At 38.9% G+C, this 21,564-nt stretch overlaps 1 protein-coding gene across 11 annotated transcripts; it reads right to left on the bottom strand.

Annotated features, from left to right (window-relative positions):
- Positions 1 to 193: 193 nt before the first annotated feature.
- On the bottom strand, positions 194 to 18,587 carry LOC118230343 (adhesion G protein-coupled receptor F5-like). 11 transcript variants are annotated; one of them, XM_035423243.1, is made up of 32 exons: positions 18,456 to 18,587; positions 17,002 to 17,102; positions 16,802 to 16,856; positions 16,086 to 16,238; positions 15,601 to 15,765; positions 14,658 to 14,813; positions 14,290 to 14,379; positions 14,073 to 14,114; positions 13,901 to 13,942; positions 13,620 to 13,661; positions 13,313 to 13,354; positions 12,917 to 12,958; positions 12,626 to 12,667; positions 12,230 to 12,271; positions 11,949 to 11,990; positions 11,642 to 11,683; positions 11,447 to 11,488; positions 10,986 to 11,021; positions 10,694 to 10,738; positions 10,175 to 10,284; positions 9,914 to 9,975; positions 9,643 to 9,788; positions 8,706 to 8,900; positions 8,104 to 8,313; positions 7,646 to 7,777; positions 7,114 to 7,295; positions 4,344 to 4,514; positions 2,704 to 4,038; positions 2,424 to 2,465; positions 2,231 to 2,290; positions 1,684 to 1,747; positions 194 to 1,421 (listed from the first exon to the last, which is right to left on the bottom strand). In XM_035423243.1, the coding sequence occupies exons 2-32, from the start codon at positions 17,098 to 17,100 to the stop codon at positions 1,348 to 1,350; spliced, it is 4,002 nt and encodes a 1,333-aa protein (XP_035279134.1). In that variant the 5' UTR covers positions 17,101 to 17,102; positions 18,456 to 18,587; the 3' UTR covers positions 194 to 1,347. The 11 variants fall into 11 exon arrangements, with proteins under 11 accessions (XP_035279134.1, XP_035279135.1, XP_035279137.1 ...); XM_035423244.1 differs by lacking the exon at positions 12,230 to 12,271; XM_035423246.1 differs by lacking the exon at positions 13,313 to 13,354.
- Positions 18,588 to 21,564: the final 2,977 nt, after the last annotated feature.

Raw genomic sequence — 21,564 nt, 5'->3', positions numbered from 1 at the left:
TTATTTCACAACTGTAACGCCGTTTGAATATTATTTCTTCTAGTTGTTAGTGCATCACGTGCCATTCAAAACACGTTTCTTAGGCCTACTTTTGTCTTGCAGAGTAGTGTCTCTTCTGTTGGCATAATACTAGAAAGGCTGCACTTCTTTACTTGCTATTACTACCTTGACCAGAATTAGGCTATAGCATCGATTTCTGCATCCTACATTCATAACAATTGTGAAATCATAAGTCGCAATTGATTTTCTGGTTAATTGATGTGGTTTTGCACTGTATTTTGGATTTGCAAAATAACAGTTAATGTGGTTAAAGTACAGATTCTCAGCTTTTATTAAAGGATATTTTTACATATTTTGGTTTCACCATGTATAAATTACAGCACCTTTTACGCATAGCCCCCCATGGAGATCACTGCACGTCACATGAAGAGAAACAGGGTACAAAATGGACTATAAAACAACAGCAACACAAAAGCAATTTAGCAGGAAGAATTAGGTATTAGGTATTAAGTGTTCTGAAAGGTGCAGGAGCTGATATGAATTTTATTAGATTAATATCATGGGTGGCAGGGTTGGTGAACTGGGGAACACCAAGGTTGTAGGTTTGATTTAAATACTTTACCTGAATTGGTTCAAATATGCTTTTAAACATACAGCAGTTACATGGATTTCATGTAAAAAAGAATGTAAGGTGTGCAAATCACCTTACATTCACAGAACATGCTCAAATGTCATTTGAAAAAATTAAGAGAGGAACTTTGATTTACTACTAGACTGCACTGGGATTAGAATCAACTGGAAAAGGGATTGATAGTTAAAAAAAAATGTTTGTTTTTTTTCTCGATGTGAAGCACCTCACGGACCTGGCTATCAGCACTCGAGTAGCTTAAAGGATGCTTTGCATCAATGACACTGTGTGTCCTTGTTTTTTCCATGTCTCTATTGGCGCAAGTATCATCACATGTACTAAATCATCCTGATTGGCAAGTGAAATGGTCAAGCAGCAAAGACGTGTTGGGGTAATTAAAGTGAAATTGAAGTGCACAATTCATTTTCAGTGGTAATATTTCATTTTTGATAAATAATAATTACTGTGATTATTATCATGAAAGTTTTGAATAGCACATATAGTGCTATTATTCAACAATTATGTATTTTGTATCGGTAGTACAAAAACTGAAGGACAAGATAATGTTTACAAAATGAGAAGAACGTGAAGAAGTATATCCATAAAAAAGGCTGCGCTTTTTAAACTAATAAAATGCATTGACATTTAGCCATTTGTACATCCATGATCTTGATGGGTATATTATTATATAACAACATAGACAGCCATGCTGAACAGCATTAAGTATTGAGGAAAGATTCTGAAGCAGCGGTTGACTGGCTTGATGATGCGACTTCTGAGACATGGTATGTATCTGAAAAAAAAATCAAATTATTTTTGGTATGTTGCTGTGAATTGTAAAGTTAAATGGGGTCTTATATGACACTCTTATGATTGTGCCGCAAGTCTAAATTTCCTTGATTTAAATGGAAACTAGTTTTGAAGGAATATGTACAAACATTTAAGACCTACAGACACCAACCATAATGTTTTTCAAATAATGTACAGAAAACTCTCAGACTTGTATCTCAGACTTGTATGTGCTTTATAGGTTGTGCTCAGTCAAGTCCACTTACCTCTTCTGCGCCGTCTTCGAAACAGACCCAATCCACTTGAAGAAGAGGGACCTCCACTTGTGCTCTATAAAAGAAATATTCGTGTTTAAAGGCATACTATGCAGGATTTTTAGCCTTGCAGTGGTCCTGTGTTTACGAACAAAGATGTCTCCTCCTCCTCAACCCCACCCACTCACCCCCGTTTTAATATTTTATATCCTATTTTTATACATTTTTAATTTTCATATCTCCATTCTTCGATAGCTCTGTAGCACATCGAGGGAAGGCAATTCAGGTTGGTTTTAGAACAAGCTCTGTGGGACGTGTTTCAATGTCGTTTCACTTTGCTTTGCAGTCGTCCTTGTGCTTCTTCACCTCCGCCATTGCAGTTGCTAGCTGGCTACAGATGCAAAAGCTAAAACCTGATCCCATACCACATACTCTGTAGCCACTGAGCTTATTTTATAATATTTAAGGTAAAAATCCTGCATAGTATGCCTTTAAGAGAATGGTTCCAGAGCAGTACCTTGCAGGAAGTGGATTGAAACACACAGTCGCCTGCACTTACCCTTGTGCGGTTGGAGCTTGTGTGTATGAATGAAAACCTCCCTGCTAATGCTGCTCGTATCTGCAGGAAAAGAACAGGCAATTACTCCAGGAAATGTGGAAGTTTCTGTACACATTTTTTTTTTTTTTTAACTGCTAATTGTTTCCAGTAATAAATTCACGTATATAAACAATACTAAAACTTCAGGACTTACCCTGCTGTCTAACAGTGTTCCAAACACTAAGACAAAGAAACCCTTCACAAGAAACAGAAAGCATTGGGTTAATTTTTAGCATCTGTGTTAGCAGACTAAATAATTGCGTGAGACGTTATCAGTGCATATCCTATACACATGTACTGAAAAGCAATAATTCCATTAAATACTCAGCAAAATGTTGCCTTGGTCATTTTATTATATGCAAGCTCGCCAAATAAACTAGGTGTAATGTAAAAACACTTGCATAAAACCGGAACGCATAAACATTTACGAGTACCTGTAATGAATTGAGAACGGCGAACACAATGTGGAGGCCAACACTTTCTGGTGCGACCATGACTCCTATTCCGAATCCCCACGTGAGCCCAAAGAAAGGGGTGAGGACAGCGACACACCTTGCGATGACCACCAAAGCGTTTCTCTCGTCTGTCTGGTTCTCTCCAACTCCCCTCCTTATCAATTTATACAGTACCACAATCAGGATGATGAAATTTATGGCCACTATGGCCAGGGCAGGAATCACAAAAGCAAGGAGAGCCTTTGTCTGAAACCAGTTGAGCCAGCAAGCATCATCTTGCCGAAAGTATCCGTTCTGTGGAGCTGTGACTGCCACCGTGACGACGGCAATGATTAGGGGGGCGCCATAGCCTACCGTGAAGCTGATGGCCATCATCACCCTCTTGGACATGTGAGAGAAGACCATGACCATGTGGTAAAAAAGCAGGACACCTGAAATCAACATCCAAAAGAACAAGGCCAGGTAAAAGAAGTGGATGAAAAAAGTTGCAGCACTGCAGGGTCCGACTGGCGTCTTCTCATCAATATCCGATATGGCCGCCCCGATGATGAACCATATGTTTGCGATCAGCAGGGACACAGCGATGTTGACGATGGTGACGTGCCGCATGTACGATATGTTGTTTCTGGTGACGGCGGTCCAAACGATGGCTTCAATGATGAGGCACAGGACCAGGCTGCCCATTGATATGCCCACTCCAATGTAGGTGATGAAATCCAAAAGGAGTCTGATTGCTTCGGGGATGAAAGGTGACATCAATATGGAGAAGGAGGTCAGGTGGTTACAGACGCACGTTATGTTCTCGTTCCCGACATTTTTAACCTCGCACCCCGATGAGTCCCAGGCTGTTTCTGTGAAGTTCCAGAAGACACACTGTGGATTGCCCAGTGTTGTGTTTCTTATTTGGAACGTCAGAGTGATGTTAGTAATCGTGCTGTTAGTGTAGGCTAATAAGACGGCACTGTTAATCGTGTTATTCGAACTGGTGAGGTTCCGTGGCGGTAAAACTATGTCCAGGGTGCGAAAGTGTACAGTAGTAATTTCAGTTTGGAAGCTAGGCATCGATCCGAACACGATTATCTCATCAGTTGAATTTAAAAAGGATATGTTGAATTCGTCAAAAAATATTGTTTTGTTTAACTGCATTGTGGATGTCGTAATGCTGACGGAAGTGTTTCTGATGACCTTCGCGATTTCCTCTACTGAATTCAGTAAATCTGAGCCAGTCCTGTTGGTGGAGTTGCCTTCATTTAGTAAGCCCCAGGTTCCTTCGGTTTCTGTTGAAACTAAAATATCCACAGTTTGCAGAAAATTCTGAAAATTAAAAAAGGAAACAAGGAAAAAAAGGAGTTGGATTCAGGATCTTAGTTATTTTTCTTCAACCTTGCATACACATGATAATTCGCTGGCTTATAATATTTTGTATGTACCATCTGACAATAGTTAACAGTTTACATTATTTAACATCATTTAACCACTTGCTACCACAGCGAAAATATTTCCCGCTAAGTATCCTTACAAGAAGAATCTTTTTCCTTAAAACAAGAAACTGCTGGATTATAGTCATATAGTGTGCATAAACATGTCAGTTAGGAAAATAAACAGCCAACATTTCATACCTCAACCACAGTACTGCTGACATCATTTCCATTTATAACATTAATAACATTGTTCAGTATGTTCACAACGGTTAAAATATTCGCAGTTGAAATGGCTACTTCATCTTTTGACAAACTGGTGATGTTTCGGAGTTCCTGTACAAAAGCATCAACGCCTTCTTGATCCAAAACCTGCACATTAAAAGAAAATAAATGGCAATATTAAATTTGAAATTTATAGCCCAACTGATGTTAAGCCTCAGATCAGCCACATCCTCTTAAAAAAGCACACACGTTTTACATGCGTTAAGGATATGCATGAAGTTCAACCCTAAGACCAGAAGAGGGAACAAGCAACGATCCACAGTCTGATAGTGCCACACCCTTTTTTTTACTGGGAATAGTAGCATCACTCACAACTGATTAATTGGTAAAGGGGCTTTCACAGAAATATACACCTCTGGGGGACAAGCCAAACAGTTTCTGCTGATGTGAAGTTTGTTGTTTTTCGAAGACATGCATGCAACAGTAGGTGCAGGAATATTATTGTACCCCAACTGGGACATGCTTTCGCTATAATTACCTCAATCGTGGTCAGGATACGGTCATATGTCCATTCATCGATACAGCATTACGATGTTATTTCATGTTATAATGACAACAACAAGAAAAAGTACCACCAATTACGTGTGGTCTTTGTATTTAACAAAGCAATGGCGAATGCTTGGCAGCGACGACTCGTTTGACCAGAGGCTTGAGTTTGACCTTGTGTGTTTCCATTCTGTTTTCTTTTCACTCCCAGTCAGGGATTCCAGTTGGGATTCTGAACCCCATGAAACCCCAAGAAAATCCTATGTTCTCATTCTTTCTAAGCTTGTAATTGTCCTAACTTTCAACCCCTTATGGTGCCCCTGCTCTCAGTTCCTGGAGTACTTCTGTCCCTCTTCTTTGCACGAGTACATTTTTCCCCTCCCTAGCTCCCTGAGTTTAAATTTGTTTTTTCGTTTTGTCTTTATTCCTGGAATAGGATGGTTCCAGTCACAGCTGTCCTACAGTTACATCATCTTCTGTCAATTTGAGAGGGTACAGATGCATGTACCATAACATTAGGTTACCCAGTTGGGGCCGTTCTTAATTTGTAACTCTGAAGTTTCCGGTTCTCGTTTCCGTCTACGGTGGCAAGTCAACAAGAAATTCCGCTAGGAAAAAAATGAGACCTTTGTGTGTGTGTATTCTCTCCACGCCAGCAAAATGTACTCCCAAGTGTGACTATTCCCTCTGTGCGAGTGACATGTACTCAGGCGAGTTTTAATTGGTTCAGACCAATGAACCAATGAAATCATTCACTCGTGTGTGCGAGTTTACTGAGAACGCTCGGGTGCACAAGTACACTTTGCTCACCCTTGTGCAAGGTCTCGTTTTTGTCCTCGTGAGTTTTTGTCGCTGATTTGCCACCATATCCGTTGACATTGAACCATTCAAACACTGTGATGCATCTTAGGAAAATTTTTTAAGCGGGTGGGTGCGCATGATAAACATCGATTCAACTGATGTTTGCGCAACTGCTGGTATTAAACAGAACCCCCTGTGGTTTAGAAAAAGAAGGGGAATGGAGGGACATGGAGTCTACCTTCTCGTTAGTCTTCAGTTTAGTTTAGTTTATTTGACAAAATTAAAACACATGTATCAAAAGACTTGCATGTGAAGAAATTGTCAAGGGTAACACAAAAAAGTCCTGGACATATTTCCATCGTGGTCCTTGATGTTCCATTAGCCATAGTGAAGTTAATAATATCTGTGTGCAGGCTAGCGTGTAAATGGTAAATGGACTGCATTTATATAGCACTTTTATCCAAAATGCTTTACAATTGATGCCTCTCATTCACCCATTCACACACCAATGATGAAAGACTGCCATGCAAGGTACCAATCAACTCATTGGGAGCAATTAAGGGTTAGGTGTCTTGCTCAGGGACACTTTGACACTCCCAGGGTGGTGGATCGAACCGGCAGCCCTCCGACTGCCAGTCAACCGCTCTTACCTCCTGAGCTATGTCAGCCCAGATGTGTGAATCATTTCAAGCTGATATAGTCAGCAACCTCTTCATTCCAGCCTGCAGTTTGACAGCAGATCTGCACAGACATTTTGCAGGAGGACCGCACATCGTACAGTATAAAGCTATAGAAAAAGCAGACTGCAGTTCCCTGATCAAACAGAGAGGTCACTACTGTGCAGTTAAGAGGGGAAAATCCAGCTAACTGAAACTCTCACTACTGTCAATTTGCACCATTGGACTCCTGACCATAGTCAGGATTAGTGTGACCAGTTCTGGATTTCTGGATTTTTGTTAAAGCTACATCACTCCTTGTTGCACACCCCTTAATTATATCTGACTGTTGAGGTGTTCAAATCACATTTAAACAGTTTGCAGTGTTGAACCAAATTTTCTTTTCTGCTCTTGTCATTGGGTAACATAGACTTCTCACCAATTAGGGAGTACCACACATATGACATTACATTACATTACAGGCATTTAGCAGACGCTCTTATCCAGAGCGCCTTACATTGTATCCAATGATACAGCTGGATATATACTGGAGCAATGCAGGTTAAGTACCTTGCTCAAGGGTACAACGGCAGTGTCCTACCGGGGAATCGATCCTGCGACCTTTAGGTTACAAAACCAACTTTTTAGCCATTATACTACACTGCCGACCCATATAAACACGGTGTAGCAATTAACATGTTCTTTGGTTAGATGTGAGCTTATTATAAGGAACGGGATATTACCAGTGATTTAAACTGTAGCTCCTTAATTTCTGGTAAGAGGCAGGTGTTGTTCACGAACGTCCATTTGCCCCTCTCACATCGTGCAGCCCTGCTGCCTTCTGCACCCCTTGAGCAGCCCACGACAGCGATGTCATTTTCTCTTCCAAGGCCGTACACGCCGTCGTCACAAGAAAATATCACACCTGGAGGAAATGTTGAACAATATATTAGTTTTACACGGCTTTTACGTGAGGTCTCTCTCTCCCTACAGTCGTACCGGAACTGCTTAATGCATTCCATTGCATGAGCGCATGGGTCGTGTAGCATATGAACTGGTTGGTGTTTTCCTACGTCATAAACTGAGCCCATGTGCTCTTGAGTCAATCCCGCATTTAAACGAAAAGTATGTAGTATGTTGATATGGCGTATCACAAGTTGTCGCCATGGTGCAATTATATGCAACATTTTACAGTGGAAATTAGTAAAAACCTATAATTTTACAATTTAGAGTAACTACACTTTGAATCTTCAGGTCAAACCTATCAACACTGACCGTCTTCAAAAAAGCGCAAGGTAGCTTCCTGTGTGAAAGCCTTGCTTCTGAATGTCATTTTGCAAATGAACACTCGGGTTTCCACGTTTTGGCATCTCCTGTCCATCGTAGTACAGTTATCTTCACTGAAACCTGCAGGGGGAAAAAACATTTCAGAAATATTATTCATTTCAGATGCATAGCTGCCATAATCACATAACCTCTCTGGTTTTGGGCAATTTATCCTATAGGTAGCTTGAAAAAACGCTGAGGTGGCACGCCTGATACATTTCAATGGAGAAAAAGCCCTGTAATCCCACACATATTCTGATTGGAATTACGACACTAAACAGTGCAAACGACTCAAGATATCAATCAAATTTATACCCGGAGCAACAACAAACACAGCATGAGCAGGCCCTGGAAGCAGACCTACATAAGAAATAACAGTATGTTTAGGATAATAACGGGGGAATTACCCTGTGAGCTCAGTGTTTTACCACTTTGTTTATCGATCCACTCTAGAAGGAAGTTGCGTGCTTGTCCACAGCACGTCAACTTGACCGCTGTATTGCAGTGGCTGTTGATTACTTGCTTCTCCACAAACACCGTGGGTGCAGGCAGCACTGTAATGTCCTGGCTTCGGATGAACTCCACAACGCCAGTGTTCACAGAGCATTTATATATTCCTGTGGGAAAAAAAGAAATATATAATCATTTCAAAACTTGAAAAAAAAAAGGTTGACGTGTATGCCACTTAAAGTTATGTTTAAATGGAAAAAGGGGTACTTTTGACATGCAAGGGAAAAGGAAATGTGGTAAGGTGGGAAACTGCGGACCATGACTTCAGAATATATGACCAGTATTTTTGGCTTTTTTGAGAGAATTTCGAGCCCTTGGCAACCCACCCCACTCACCTCTTTTCTGGTGAAATAAAGCCATTCAAGCTACAGCAATATTTTAAAAAAGCACTGTGCTGAAAAGCTTTGTCATGACTTAAGTAAAATAGGAGTGTTGCAGAACGATAACAGTCAGGTTTCAGTCAAGCTCAGATGGATGGATGGCTATCTGAACTACTTACCACTTTCAGATCTAACGAGGTTCTTCACTGTGAGACTGGATTGCTCCTTGTTGATTATATACTTTGAATTGTTTGTGACATTCTGGCCCTTCACCCTCCAGGTCACAGGGTTTCCCAGAGTGTCCACTTGCGGATCGCAACGCAGGGACATGTCGTCTCCGGCGAACACCGGAGGCAAACCCGCAAACGTGTCTTCTAAAGAGAAAAGACGTTGGCCCAAAAATGAACACGTGTGTTGATTTCACATAAATGCGTTTGTGCAAGTCTACAGTCACTCTATGGCGAAGGCTGGTAAGCGAAAACACGTAGGTTTAAAATAATCTCCACCGTCGACATGTCGTATCAATAAAGGCATTTACAAAAGAAGAGGAGTGCCTTGATTTTTTTCCCATTATCAACTAATTGAATAGATTGCGTTCAAAGAGGCAGTGGCCTCTAAACAGTGTTCCTGTTTTCCCTTTTTTTTTCTCCCCCTTATCATGATAGGAGACCTGGCCACCACTGCCTACAACATTAGCCCGCATAATGAAAACAGAGTTAAAGCACAACATGAAAGCAGCCAGAGAACAACAAAGAGCAAAAGAACAGAAACAATGAACAACAACAATAAAGCAGAAATCAAAGGCAAGAAAGAAGAGAGCAGCAGAAAAAATAAAATGGAGACAAAGTCGCTCATCTGAAAGACTCAAAGTGACGAAAGCACTGGAGGACTCAAGTCCCAAAAACATAGGATGACATATTTAGCATATGGTCGTTGTCAAGAGTGGGGTTTTAACCTACAACCATCTGGAAATTATTTGTGATATCAACAAAAGCGCAACAAAAACCCCATTTTTTGAAATTCTTTTTGCAATTTTCTCTTGGAGCATCAAATTGTCCAGAGTTAAAACAAAAATCCAGACATTATGAATGATGAAAATAGTGTTTGTGAGCTTACCTATGAGAGCTGCTGTGAAGGACTTGGGGTCCACGTTATAGCTCTGGTGTTGAAGTGTTTCTACAATGGCTTGATTTGCCTTCTCAATGTCAGAGGAGCTGACTTTGTTTGTCCTCACTGTATATTTTGTAATCACACTGCCATTCCTGTTCATAAGAACAAAAATTGAAAACTGAAGTTTGTAGTTTGACTGAATGAAAATGACATCTCAGGATGTCAAAAGGACCTTCGTATAGGCCAGGACCACCATTTTACAGTTCCCTGTACTTACGAAAAGCGAATGTCTGATACTCCAATGTATTCTTCAACGGTCTTCATGTAGTTTTTATCAATCTGTATGAAACAGTAATGTTGATACTCTTCAGTACTGATTATCGAATTACTTGATTCACACAATTGGCTTTATTTAATGAAAATGTGAAAACAGCCAGAAGATGAAATGGAATAAAAAAGCTCATCAGGAATTGGGCTTCTGACATAACCTGAGTGATTCCAAAAAGAAAATATATGTTAACAAAAAGCATATACTCACAGCATTTCTGACGATAATTTCCAGTTTCATATATTCTTGAGAAGAAGTGTCAGACAAACTGTCATCAAACGTCCTGTCAACAATCCTAAATGACATCTGCAGGCCAAATTCTGTAAAAGCGACATAGAAATAGCGAAAACCGGGCCAGAACGTTACTGACCTGTTAGATTCAGCAGGTTCCTCTGCCTGGCACAGGGGACCATGCTGCTTCACAGGTTAGGTAAAATACATGAGACAAATGTCTATTACTAAAAGGGGCTTCATTAAATTAGGCAGTAATGCCCTCTTCTCTAATGATCAGTGTGGCTAAATACCATGTTTGGCAACTATGAATAATTTCCAGTGATTTCATGAACAATATACTGCATTTGCCACTATGCTAACTTTTTTTTAAACCTGTGATATTCCTCTCGCTTTGTGGACACAAGTCAATCAAAGTAGTACTAAAAGACTATTAGGAGAAGCAGGCTTAGCATTTACTACTAATAATCAGCATACTGTTTGACTGTCAATACTTACTTGCTGTTTTTGCTGTTGCTGTGGTCAACATTCCACTGGTAACGGCTTTTTTAAAAAAGATGACAGATTATTCCATTATCCAACCAAAGCACCAATCAGTCAATCAATCAAACAGATCTTTATTGTCCCTAAGCGGAAACTTACAGGCAGTTACCCCTTAAATTGGTTAAAATACTACTGAATCATGCGTTCATGGTAAAAGAGCATCATGTGCAGAAAACTTAACATTTACTATTAACAATTAGTGTATAATCAGCAACAAGCAGCACACCGTGTGAATGACAATACTTACCAAGTGTTGCGGACGGTGTGTTGGGCTCTGGTTTTTCTTAAAGAACAGAGTATTAAATGTTATGATAAGTCAATCAATGAATCAATCCATCAAACAGATATTTATTTTACTTGCAACTACCCCTTAAATCAGTTAAAATATCAGTTTTGAAATGCTGATGTGAATCGAAACTGTATATATAATCAGCAACAAGCAGCATACTGTGTGAATGGCAATACATGCCGGGTGTTGTGGTCGGTGTTTTGGTGGAAGTAGGGGGCTCTGGTTTTTCTTAAAGGACAGAGTATTACATGTTATAAAATGGAGCAGAAGTATCTCCCTACATGATTCTAAGGCTACAGTTGGGACTGGTATGGTCAGGATTATACTGTGGTCCATGAACTTGCACTTTCACTGTAAATATGCCGCCTGAGAGCTTGCTAGAAAGCATTTCTCAAAAATTACAATGAACCAGTACATACTTGGCTCTCGTGTTGTTGATACGTTAGATGAAGTAGTTGTGTCTGCAGAGAGAGAGAAATTTTAAAAATCATTAAAAAATATACATCTAACATGCATTTTCATTGTTGTAGGTCACAAGCAAATCCATAACACAACTGGGTGCAAGTTTTTGTGAGTGTAGCATTTGTCTGAAATTATAATGAACCAGCACATACTTGGCTGTTGTGTTGTCGATACATTGGATGAAGACGTTGTGTCTGCAGAGAGAGAAAATATTTCGACTAGGGCAGTGAAATGAACCACAGATGTGAATTATGGAGGAAACAATGGTGTCCTTTCTCTCAAATTATAAATAATGTTTCATACTGTATACAGTTCTTGACTTTTCTGAGAGACAAAATCTTTAAAGAATCAACATCTAACAATGCAATGTGAATATTGTACATGACAACCAACATCCAACTGGTTACAATTAGCTGTGAGTGAAGCACTTCTTTGAAACTATAATGAACCAGTACATACTTGGCTCTTGTCTTGTCGATACATTGGATAAAGAAGTTGTGTCTGCATAAAGAGAGAATATGTAGATGGGGGGGGGGGGGGGTTAGTAAGTTATTTCTCAAATTCTAAATAACAGTTCATGAACAGTTGTGGACTATCCTGAATGACAAAATCTTTCAAAGATACACTTTAAAAAATGTTAAATGAACATGGTACATGACAGGCAAAGCCTAAACATAACTGCAAAAAAAAGTTCTTGCAAGTGGTGTCTCTGTGTCAATTTATAATGAACCAGTACCTACTTGACACTTGCGTTGTTATTTCATTGAATGAAGCAGTGGTGTCTGCAGAGAGAGAGAATATTTAGACAAGGTCAGTGAAATGAACCTCTGAGGTCAATTATGGAGAAAAGTCCCTTCAAATTGGTATCTTTTTAGTCTACAGTAATTATAAATAACCACTACCTACTCAGTTCTTGCATTGACAGTATAGTGGTCGGAAGAGTAGAACCTCAGGTACAAAAGAATATTGGCAATATCTATTGATCAGAAAACCTCTCTGAATTCAGAGATCATCAAAAGATATACATCTAACATGCATTTTCTTTGTTGTAGGTCACAAGCAAATCCATAACACAACTGGGTGCAAGTTTTTGTGAGTGTAGCATTTGTCTGAAATTATAATGAACCAGCACATACTTGGCTGTTGTGTTGTCGATACATTGGATAAAGAAGTTGTGTCTGCAGAGAGAGAGAATATTTAGATGGGGGGGGGGGGGGGGGGGGGGGGTGGTTCAGTAAGTTATTTCTCAAATTCTAAATAACAGTTCATGAACAGTTGTTGACTATCCTAAATGACAAAATCTTTCAAAGATACACTTTAAAAAATATTAAATGAACATGGTACATGACAGACAAAACCAAAACATAACTGGCAAAAAAAGTTCTTGCAAGTGGTGCCTCTGTGTCAAATAACGAACCAGTACATACTTTGCTGTTGTGTTGTTGATTCATTGAATGAAGCAGTGGTGTCTGCAGAGAGAGAGAATATTTAGACAAGGGCAGTGAAATGAACCTCTGAGGTCAATTATGGAGAAAAGACCCTTCAAATTGGTATCTTTTTAGTCTACAGTAATTATAAATAACCACTACCTACTCAGTTCTTGCATTGACAGTATAGTGGTCGGAAGAGTAGAACCTCAGGTACAAAAGAATATTGGCAATATCTATTGATCAGAAAACCTCTCTGAATTCAGAGATCATCAAAAGATATGCATCTAACATGCATGTTCTTTGTTGTAGGTCACAAGCAAATCCATAACACAACTGGGTGCAAGTTTTTGTGAGTGTAGCATTTGTCTGAAATTATAATGAACCAGCACATACTTGGCTGTTGTGTTGTCGATACATTGGATGAAGACGTTGTGTCTGCAGAGAGAGAAAATATTTAGACTAGGGCAGTGAAGTGAACCACAGATGTGAATTATGGAGGAAACAATGGTGTCCTTTCTCTGAAATTATAAATAAGGTTTCATACTGTATACAGTTCTTGACTTTTCTGAGAGACAAAATCTTTAAAGAATCAACATCTAACAATGCAATGTGAATATTGTACATGACAATCAACACCCAACTGGTTACAAGTAGCTGTGAGTGAAGCATTTCTCTGAAATTATAACGAACCAGTACATACTTGGCTCTTGTGTTGTTGATTCATTGAATGAAGACGTTGTGTCTGTAGAGAGAGAGAATATTTAGATGGGGGGGGGGGGGGATCAGTAAGTTATTTCTCAAATTCTAAATAACAGTTCATGTACAGTTGTTGACTATCCCGAATGATAAAATCTTTCAAAGACACACTTTAAAAAATGTTAAATGAACATGGTACATGACAGGCAAAACCGAAACATAACTGCAAAAAAAAGTTCTTGCAAGTGATGCCTCTGTGTCAATTTATAATGAACCAGTACCTACTTGACTCTTGTGTTGTTGATTCATTGAATGAAGCAGTGGTGTCTGCAGAAAAGAGAATATTTATTTAAATATATTTTCATTGTTGTAGGTCACAAGCAAGTCCATAATACAACTGGATATAAGTATTTGTGTGTGAAGCATTTTTCAGAAATTATAATTAACCAGTACATACTTGGCTCTTGTGTTGTTGATACATTCAATGAAGGAGTTGTGTCTGCAGAGAGAGTAAATATTTAGGGCAGTGAAGTGAAAGGCTAAGGCCAATTGTTTTATTGTGTTTTTTTTTTTGTTTTTTTTTTGGGGGGGGGGGATCAGTAACCAACACACTATTGGCAACAAGTAGCTTTGAGTGAAACATTTCTCTGCAATTATAATGAACCAGTACATACTTGTTGGTAGAGTGGGAGAAGGAGTGGTGACTGGTGGACAAAATGTCCCATCGGGTGTAATGGCATTGACGCATCCACATTTGGAGCAAACTGAAAAACAAAATGGCATCCTCTCACCTCAGATTCTTGGTGTGCCGGGAACTGGACTCTATTTTTATGTGTGTAAATGGCCACACTATACAGTACAGTACTTAATACGTTCTTCAGTATATTTACTGAATACCTTGTTGTGTATTGGAAACAACGACACTCAGAAATGTTTTAAGAGAATACATTAAAAATGAAAGATGTGTGGTTTTTCATCTTGATACAATCTTAATACAAATTTGCTTGCAGTGAATAAATTCAAATTGAAGTTCAGTGCTTACCTGTCGTAAGATTTACGGCAGTGATTTCAATCATGTGGTCGAGTTGAAAAGGAAAATTGATGCTGTCTAAAAGGGACTTCAGTTGATTCACCACTGCAATGTCAGAAACATTGACTTCGATTTCTATAATGTACTCAACCGGTGTGAGTTGAGGTGCTGTGGTGAGAGAAACAGAAAGAGCAGCCTAGTTACAGTACATGTCACCAGTAGACAGAATAATTAAATTATTTTATTCATTAAGAATATTTTTTGAGGGGGCTGTAATGCCACCAGGTTAAAGTATCATCACTATTAATCTGGCTACAAGCAATTTTGAGTAAAGCATTTGTGTGAAATTATAATGATCGAGTACATTCTTGGGTCTTTTTTTCCCCACCCCCAAATTGGAAATGGCCAATCGTCTGCAACCACAGCCACAATCATAGCATGAAACCCACTGCTACTCTGGAACAGTGTAGACATCCACACTTCACCTCTGAAACCTCTAATGTCGCACAGAGCAGAGTCAGAGGAAGACCTTTTGTTACATTACATTACATTACAGGCATTTGGCAGACGCTCTTATCCAGAGCGACGTACAACAAAGTGTATAACCATAACCAGGAACAAGTATGACGAAACCCCTAGAGAGAAGTACCGGTCCAAGTGCAGGGAACAACCGCATAGTTCAACTTGGACCCTGATGGTTAAACTGATTAACACTAACAACGAGAACGGCAACAACGCAATCTATGGAAAAAATACCTACGACGTATGCAGCATTCGCTTGCGGTCCACGTGTGCCCAGTCGACCAGCAGGGGTCATTAGAGAGTGATGAAGCACAGAACCCTAACCGACATCCCGTAACCTGGACAACGGCATTGCCAACTGCACGTCGCCCTAAGGAGCTAATTAGCAGTTCAATACAGATCTGGACCTATAAGACTTTAGATGCTTTCATACCTGGGTTTAGTTCACAGAATGGTCCATTGGGGGGAATGGCGTTGATGCATCCACATGTGTTAGCAGTGATGGCGCTACAGTTGCTATACTTTCTGCAGCTCTCCAGTGACCAGGAAAACTCTTCCTCACATTTGCACTGGAAACCAGAATCAACTGGGGAGCACACTAGAAGACAACATTTAGCGAAATTGAATTTTATAGACAGCTGTTGACCTTTTCAGATGGCCATATAGTTAGTTATTCTTGGATATTTTTTTACAGCACATCATGTTACTATATGCGTGTTTCCAGTTTTTCCACACACCCCCCTGCACCACCCCTCCCCCCATGGGATATGAGCCCAGCTCATGTGACCTAATTTACCCCATCATCGCATGAATCAAATCAAATGAATTGTGGTGTACAGAACCGAATCAAGAAAAAAATAATAAAGTTTGTCCCAAACATTATGGAGCTCATTGTGTGTTATAATGAGTTATACCAACCTGTGCTAATGTTAACGTCAGTTATATTAACTGCGCCTTCAATTCGGAGAGGAAATCCAACGGAATTCAACACTGTCTTCAGCTCTTCCACCACTGAGATGCTGGAGACGCTGAGTTCGATTTCAATAATGTAGTCCTCGAACCCTCGTAATGCTGTGAAGATAAAAAGTCAAGTGAACGACAGACCATCTATTCTCCATGTCAGTCACTCAGTAAATTTAAGTCTAAAAGAGTTTTTCTGGCTTTCAGCCAACATTTGTCCTTAACTGTGACAGAATAAATAGCTAAGAATTTAAAGCGTATTGAATACCAGCCGGTAATGGATCAAAAGTACACTACCACTAAAATTGTCTGTCTTAGTTGATTTCATCCTGAGCATCCTGTCGTATGTTTGCAATGAATTTTGAACCAAGGTTCAGTTCAACTTTTTTTTTTCTTTGAAAATATTCAGATATAGTCAAATAAATCTAAACATTACCAAGGTGTTTTATAGAATGAGTACAAACACATTGTAAAAAAATTGCACCAAATATTCATAGGAAAAAGAGAAGTGCTGTAAATCCAAATTTCACTGGATTCAGAACAGTTATTTTACTGCATTACTGTTATTTTCCCATAGCATTGAAAGAATTGGAATCATTTGGTTTGGGCTATAATTAAAGGTGAAAACATGGCCTCCTTTTTTTCAAGTAAGGATGAAAATCACATTGACTTACTTTCTCTTTTTAGCCTAAGGTGGTCCAGTGGCACGTAAACATCTGTGTGTGTTACCTGTTTCAACACAGTTTTGGGTATGTTGGCAGGAAATAAAATCAAAACATTATCATATTTCGAATATTGTAATACCTTTAAAAAAAAAAGAAGTTTCTTTAACAATGATCGTTTAGTGAATTTTAAAACTTGAACAAATCCTTACCTGAGATAAGTTGTCATGGCTGTCTAATCCTTCTGTCCCAAAAATATTCCCAATCACCAGAAGGAGAGTGAGGCTAAATACTGTTTTTAATATTGCCATACCTGCATGGGTAAAAAAGAGAATTTATTTATTTGTCATTCCTTTCTCATTTCAGGATAAGCCAGAGGGCCACATGATTTGGTAAGAAAATCCAATGTGGGGACCAAATGAAGTCTCTATAAAAACAAAACAGCTAATATTACAGTAAGGGAGAAATGGTACACGTGTTCACACCACACCTCTAATATACACCAACCCCCCCCCCCCCCCATTGCCTTAACATTTGGCGCTGGATGCTGTTAGTTTGGCCCAGCTTCAGTGTTGGCAAATAAAACTAGAAGCCAGAGCTTCAGGAAACCTCCAATATCATTTCAGTCATAAAATATTCCTGTATAATTTTGCTAATAATTACACAAGGTTCCCCCTAGGGGTTACAAAAGCACATTTGACTAGGGCAGCTGAAAATGGCTGTAAGTTAACAGGAAAAGCCCAAATCACCCCACAACAAGGCATAATCCACCCATCAAGCTCTCATGCAGTATTGTGAAAATACTACAGAAGTGTTCTGGTATTAATGACATGTCACCCCCTTCACATCCCATTTGCCACAATCCTAATTTCTCTAAACTAACTCAAACAATCTAATGGTGCGATGCTATTACATTGCCTTTGTTGGCCACATTACCTGGGAAAAAAGTTTCATTTAATTTTCATTTCCTCCTTGACATAGCCTATGACATCACAGACCTTGAAAATGCTTTACTTCAACAGTTTAATTGCATTGAACCAATATGGTCTAACTTAAGATGGCTGAAGTGAATGACTCCACATAAATCAAAGTAATTATAATGGACAATGTGGTGATCAGCATGGCCGTCATACGCCTTGACAGTTCAGTGACTTTCCTCTTTGTCATGCTACACAACACCATTTTACTTAGCAACACAAACAAGCAGTCTGAGGTCCATAGCTGTTCTTCTATACTTATTAGTTTGCATAAAGTTGGCTCAAGCAAAATATCAAAATGCCAGGAATAAATACAAAACAATAACCCGAACATTTGTTAAACTCAAATCTGTAACTCATATTTAAAAAACTATATTTGTCTGCCTGTTGTAGTATAATGTTGACACTGTGTGATTTCAGCCCATTGCATCTATAGAATTATTGAATAAATAATTATATCCCAAGAAACAGGTGCACAACTTGAAGGTAAACAGCCATTCCAGAAATACAGTCCATTTATAAGCAAAAATGTAAAGAAAACCAGTCGTGTCCAATTTCATGAATTTCAGTCTATGTTTACGCGTCACAGAAGTGGTATTTCTGTCAGTCTCCTTGGACAACCACTCTCCAAACTGATGCAGTCCTGTTTAGGGTCAAGTAAAAAAGCTGAATGAACCGCGTAAACTTACCGCAAATCTGTCGATCCTTTCATTTGAAGGACTCATTTTCCAGTGAACGGTGAACTGCGACATCTGAAACATGCATCTAGGGTGGGTTGGCTGTGGACACACCGTGAAGCTATGGCAAAACATTCACTTAAAACTTCCTGAAACACAGTAAGAGGGACTTCTGGCAAGACAGGTTTATTTTTCAAAGTAGTTCCTTGTACTTTAAAGAGTCACATTTGAAATGAATAAAAAAGACATTAAAAATGCAACATCATTTGGTCATTAAATACACTTTATTTGTAGGCAATTTGTGATCCGGAATATGATTAATTTTAAAAGCCAGCAAATGTGGATGCATAAAATGAACACAAATAGTCCTGTGATTGGGAAAATTATTTCAATTTTTGTTTTAACTAAAATTAGTTTATCTGACAAATTTTACAGGTAGAAATCTACACTCTTCCTTAATCAAATCTGGAATATGGGGAATGACGATCTTGAAAGCAGAGGTTCTACTATGTTTTGTTTCTGACACAGAAAGTAGTCTGCCAAATAATCACAGGACTTTGAGTTAAACAGGAAGTAGCTCTGAGTTCATTTTAAAATTCACATTTCCATGTATTTTTTCTACAGCAGTCTAATTACTTGTATCACATCAGGTTTTCACATTACAGTTATTAGTTTAACTTCGTATCTGACTGAAGATCATTATTATTTCCTGGCGATTAAAGTTTTTACAAGGTGTTAACTACTTGACAGTATCATTCTAGGTGACATTAGACATTATCATTAGGACAAAAATTATTTTTGAAAAATAATAGCAAACACGGTCGCTGTTTCTAGATGTGCACTTAACTGTTTTGAACAAGATTTACTGCAAAGATTTTTATTGTTTTGTGTTCTGAAACTTTGCATTTAGATATTTTTTGTAAGGTGTGCTTCACAAAAATATATTATGAGCCCAAAATACAAATTGTGTCTGTGCAACAAAATTAGAAAAGCAATTTGACTAAAATGAGACAGACCAGCTGTCAGAAACTGGTTTAACAGAACACTGACTGTCCCTGTCAGCCGTCTGTCTTCTTCATTAAGTAATGACAGGCTAAGGCTATAGACTACAGGACTGAAAGGTCAAAGGTTGTGGAGTTAGGAAAGTAGTGATGCTGCTAGTCATTTTTGTATGTCATATTGTAGTATGTGAAAACGATTCTGGGTATGATAAGACATGCTCAGTGTTAAGGTGTATTGTAACAGCACAGTAGCACTCTTATAATTGGAGTTGGACGCTATGTGAAAGTAGATGTCTGAACATGTCTAAACATGTCTAAACATGCTGAAGTGAATCTTTAATGAAATCTCAGTCACTTAAAATGTTTCTTTTTGTGATGTGAAATATCACATAGTAGAGCAAGCATATACTAGTGGACATATGCATACTATGCTATGCTACGCTATGCTAGGTTATGCTATACTATACTATACTACACTATCCCTGTGGTAGAGATACGAGCAGGTACTGTAAGGAGTAAAGGGATAACATGTTCTTGGTTTTATAAGGCCTTACCTTATAGGAGTAAAGTATTGACAAACCTCAAGGGAATACACAATACATTTTAGTTCTCAGATGCTATGCCTCCAGACTGGCCCTCAATGGAAATATGCATTCATTGGAAAGATGTGTCAGTGTGCGCCGCATGAAAAGAACCAGGGTACAAAGACAGACTGCAGAACAACAGAAGCATAACACCACTCAGCAGGAAGAAATCTCACTGATCAGGCTATGTATCAGGCATTCAGGAAGGTGCAGGAGCTGATATGAATTTTATTAAATTGCTATTATAGCGATTTTGGCGAAAGAGAGAGCGGTTGGATCTCTAACTTCAGCCAGTGTGCCCCTTTATTAATGGCAAAAAAGCATATTAAGCACACAATAGTAATAAACGGCAGAACCAGGCCGTACGCAGCATTTGTTTGCTCCTTTCATTCATAGCCTGCGGCAATTATGGCAATATGAGTGTGTGTAACTGGCCTCCTAAACAGTCCAAATCTGACTAGCTCATCGAGATATAACTTGACTGAGTAATTGATATCAGTAATTTTAATGGCAGGCCTCGATTTTGCAAGTTTGAATTAATGACTTATAGAAAGTGCTTTGTATGTGTGTGTAACTTGGTAATGTGTTTATTGAAAACATGTTTTTGTTTTTTTCTGATCAGTTTAAAAACAATGGAATTGCTATTCATTCTGGGTAAGAACATCTGCTAAATGCAAAAAAATGTAATATGTAATAATTAACAAAGGGACTTTGATTTTCATCCAAACTGTACCTGGATTGGAACTGGAAAACAGATAGATATATATATTTTTTAAAAGAGCATGTTCACAATTGATTTACTTTTTAAAAAATTTTATTCCAATGCGTGAAGTTGATGTCATTGACAGCACAAATATTCAGTGTAAAATCAACTTCAAGTTTACGCAATAAGAACTTATGGAAACACTGTCAAACAAAACATTTTACTGTGCAGGTAGGTGACAGCGTATTCATTCTTCTGTCTTACAGGAAAACGCCTGCTGCAGATGCACACTACAAAAACGAGGAGCCCTGACTGTTTCCTGTTCGGCGCGTAGCTCCGAAAGCTGTTTTCGTAGAACGGACGTCATTGTCACTCGCAAGGCGATACTTTCCCATACAATCCACAATGGCGAATAAATAGATAGCTATGCTGATTCAGAAAGACTTCTAAAGCTTGGAGTTTCTCATCTTTTCTGAGATGGACCCGGGGCAGGTCTTTGTGGTGTTCTTCTAGAGTAGCGGTGAGACGTCTGATTCAACAAATCAACGTCTTGACGTCTTGAAGTCCCCGATTGTATTAGACTAGGTGCCCCAGGGCTAAAGAAATGGTGGCACATGACTCCAGACTTCCGCCTGTCTCTAGAGAGATTTCTGAGTATTTACAAGGCATTAGCCCTATAAGAGAGTGGTTGTGTGGAGAATAAAAAATTTTTTTTTTTTTAAACTTCAGTTCAACTGCGTTAACGCACACCCATGATAAATAATTAGTTTTGGTTGCACCAGGTAATCACTTGAAGAGCAGCATTCCTTTGTAGAACAACCGGAATGTTAAAG

Source organism: Anguilla anguilla, chromosome 6 (genome assembly GCF_013347855.1).
Source record: "Anguilla anguilla isolate fAngAng1 chromosome 6, fAngAng1.pri, whole genome shotgun sequence".
Taxonomy (NCBI): Eukaryota; Metazoa; Chordata; class Actinopteri; order Anguilliformes; family Anguillidae; genus Anguilla; species Anguilla anguilla.
This window is presented reverse-complemented; position numbering and strand designations above follow the sequence as displayed.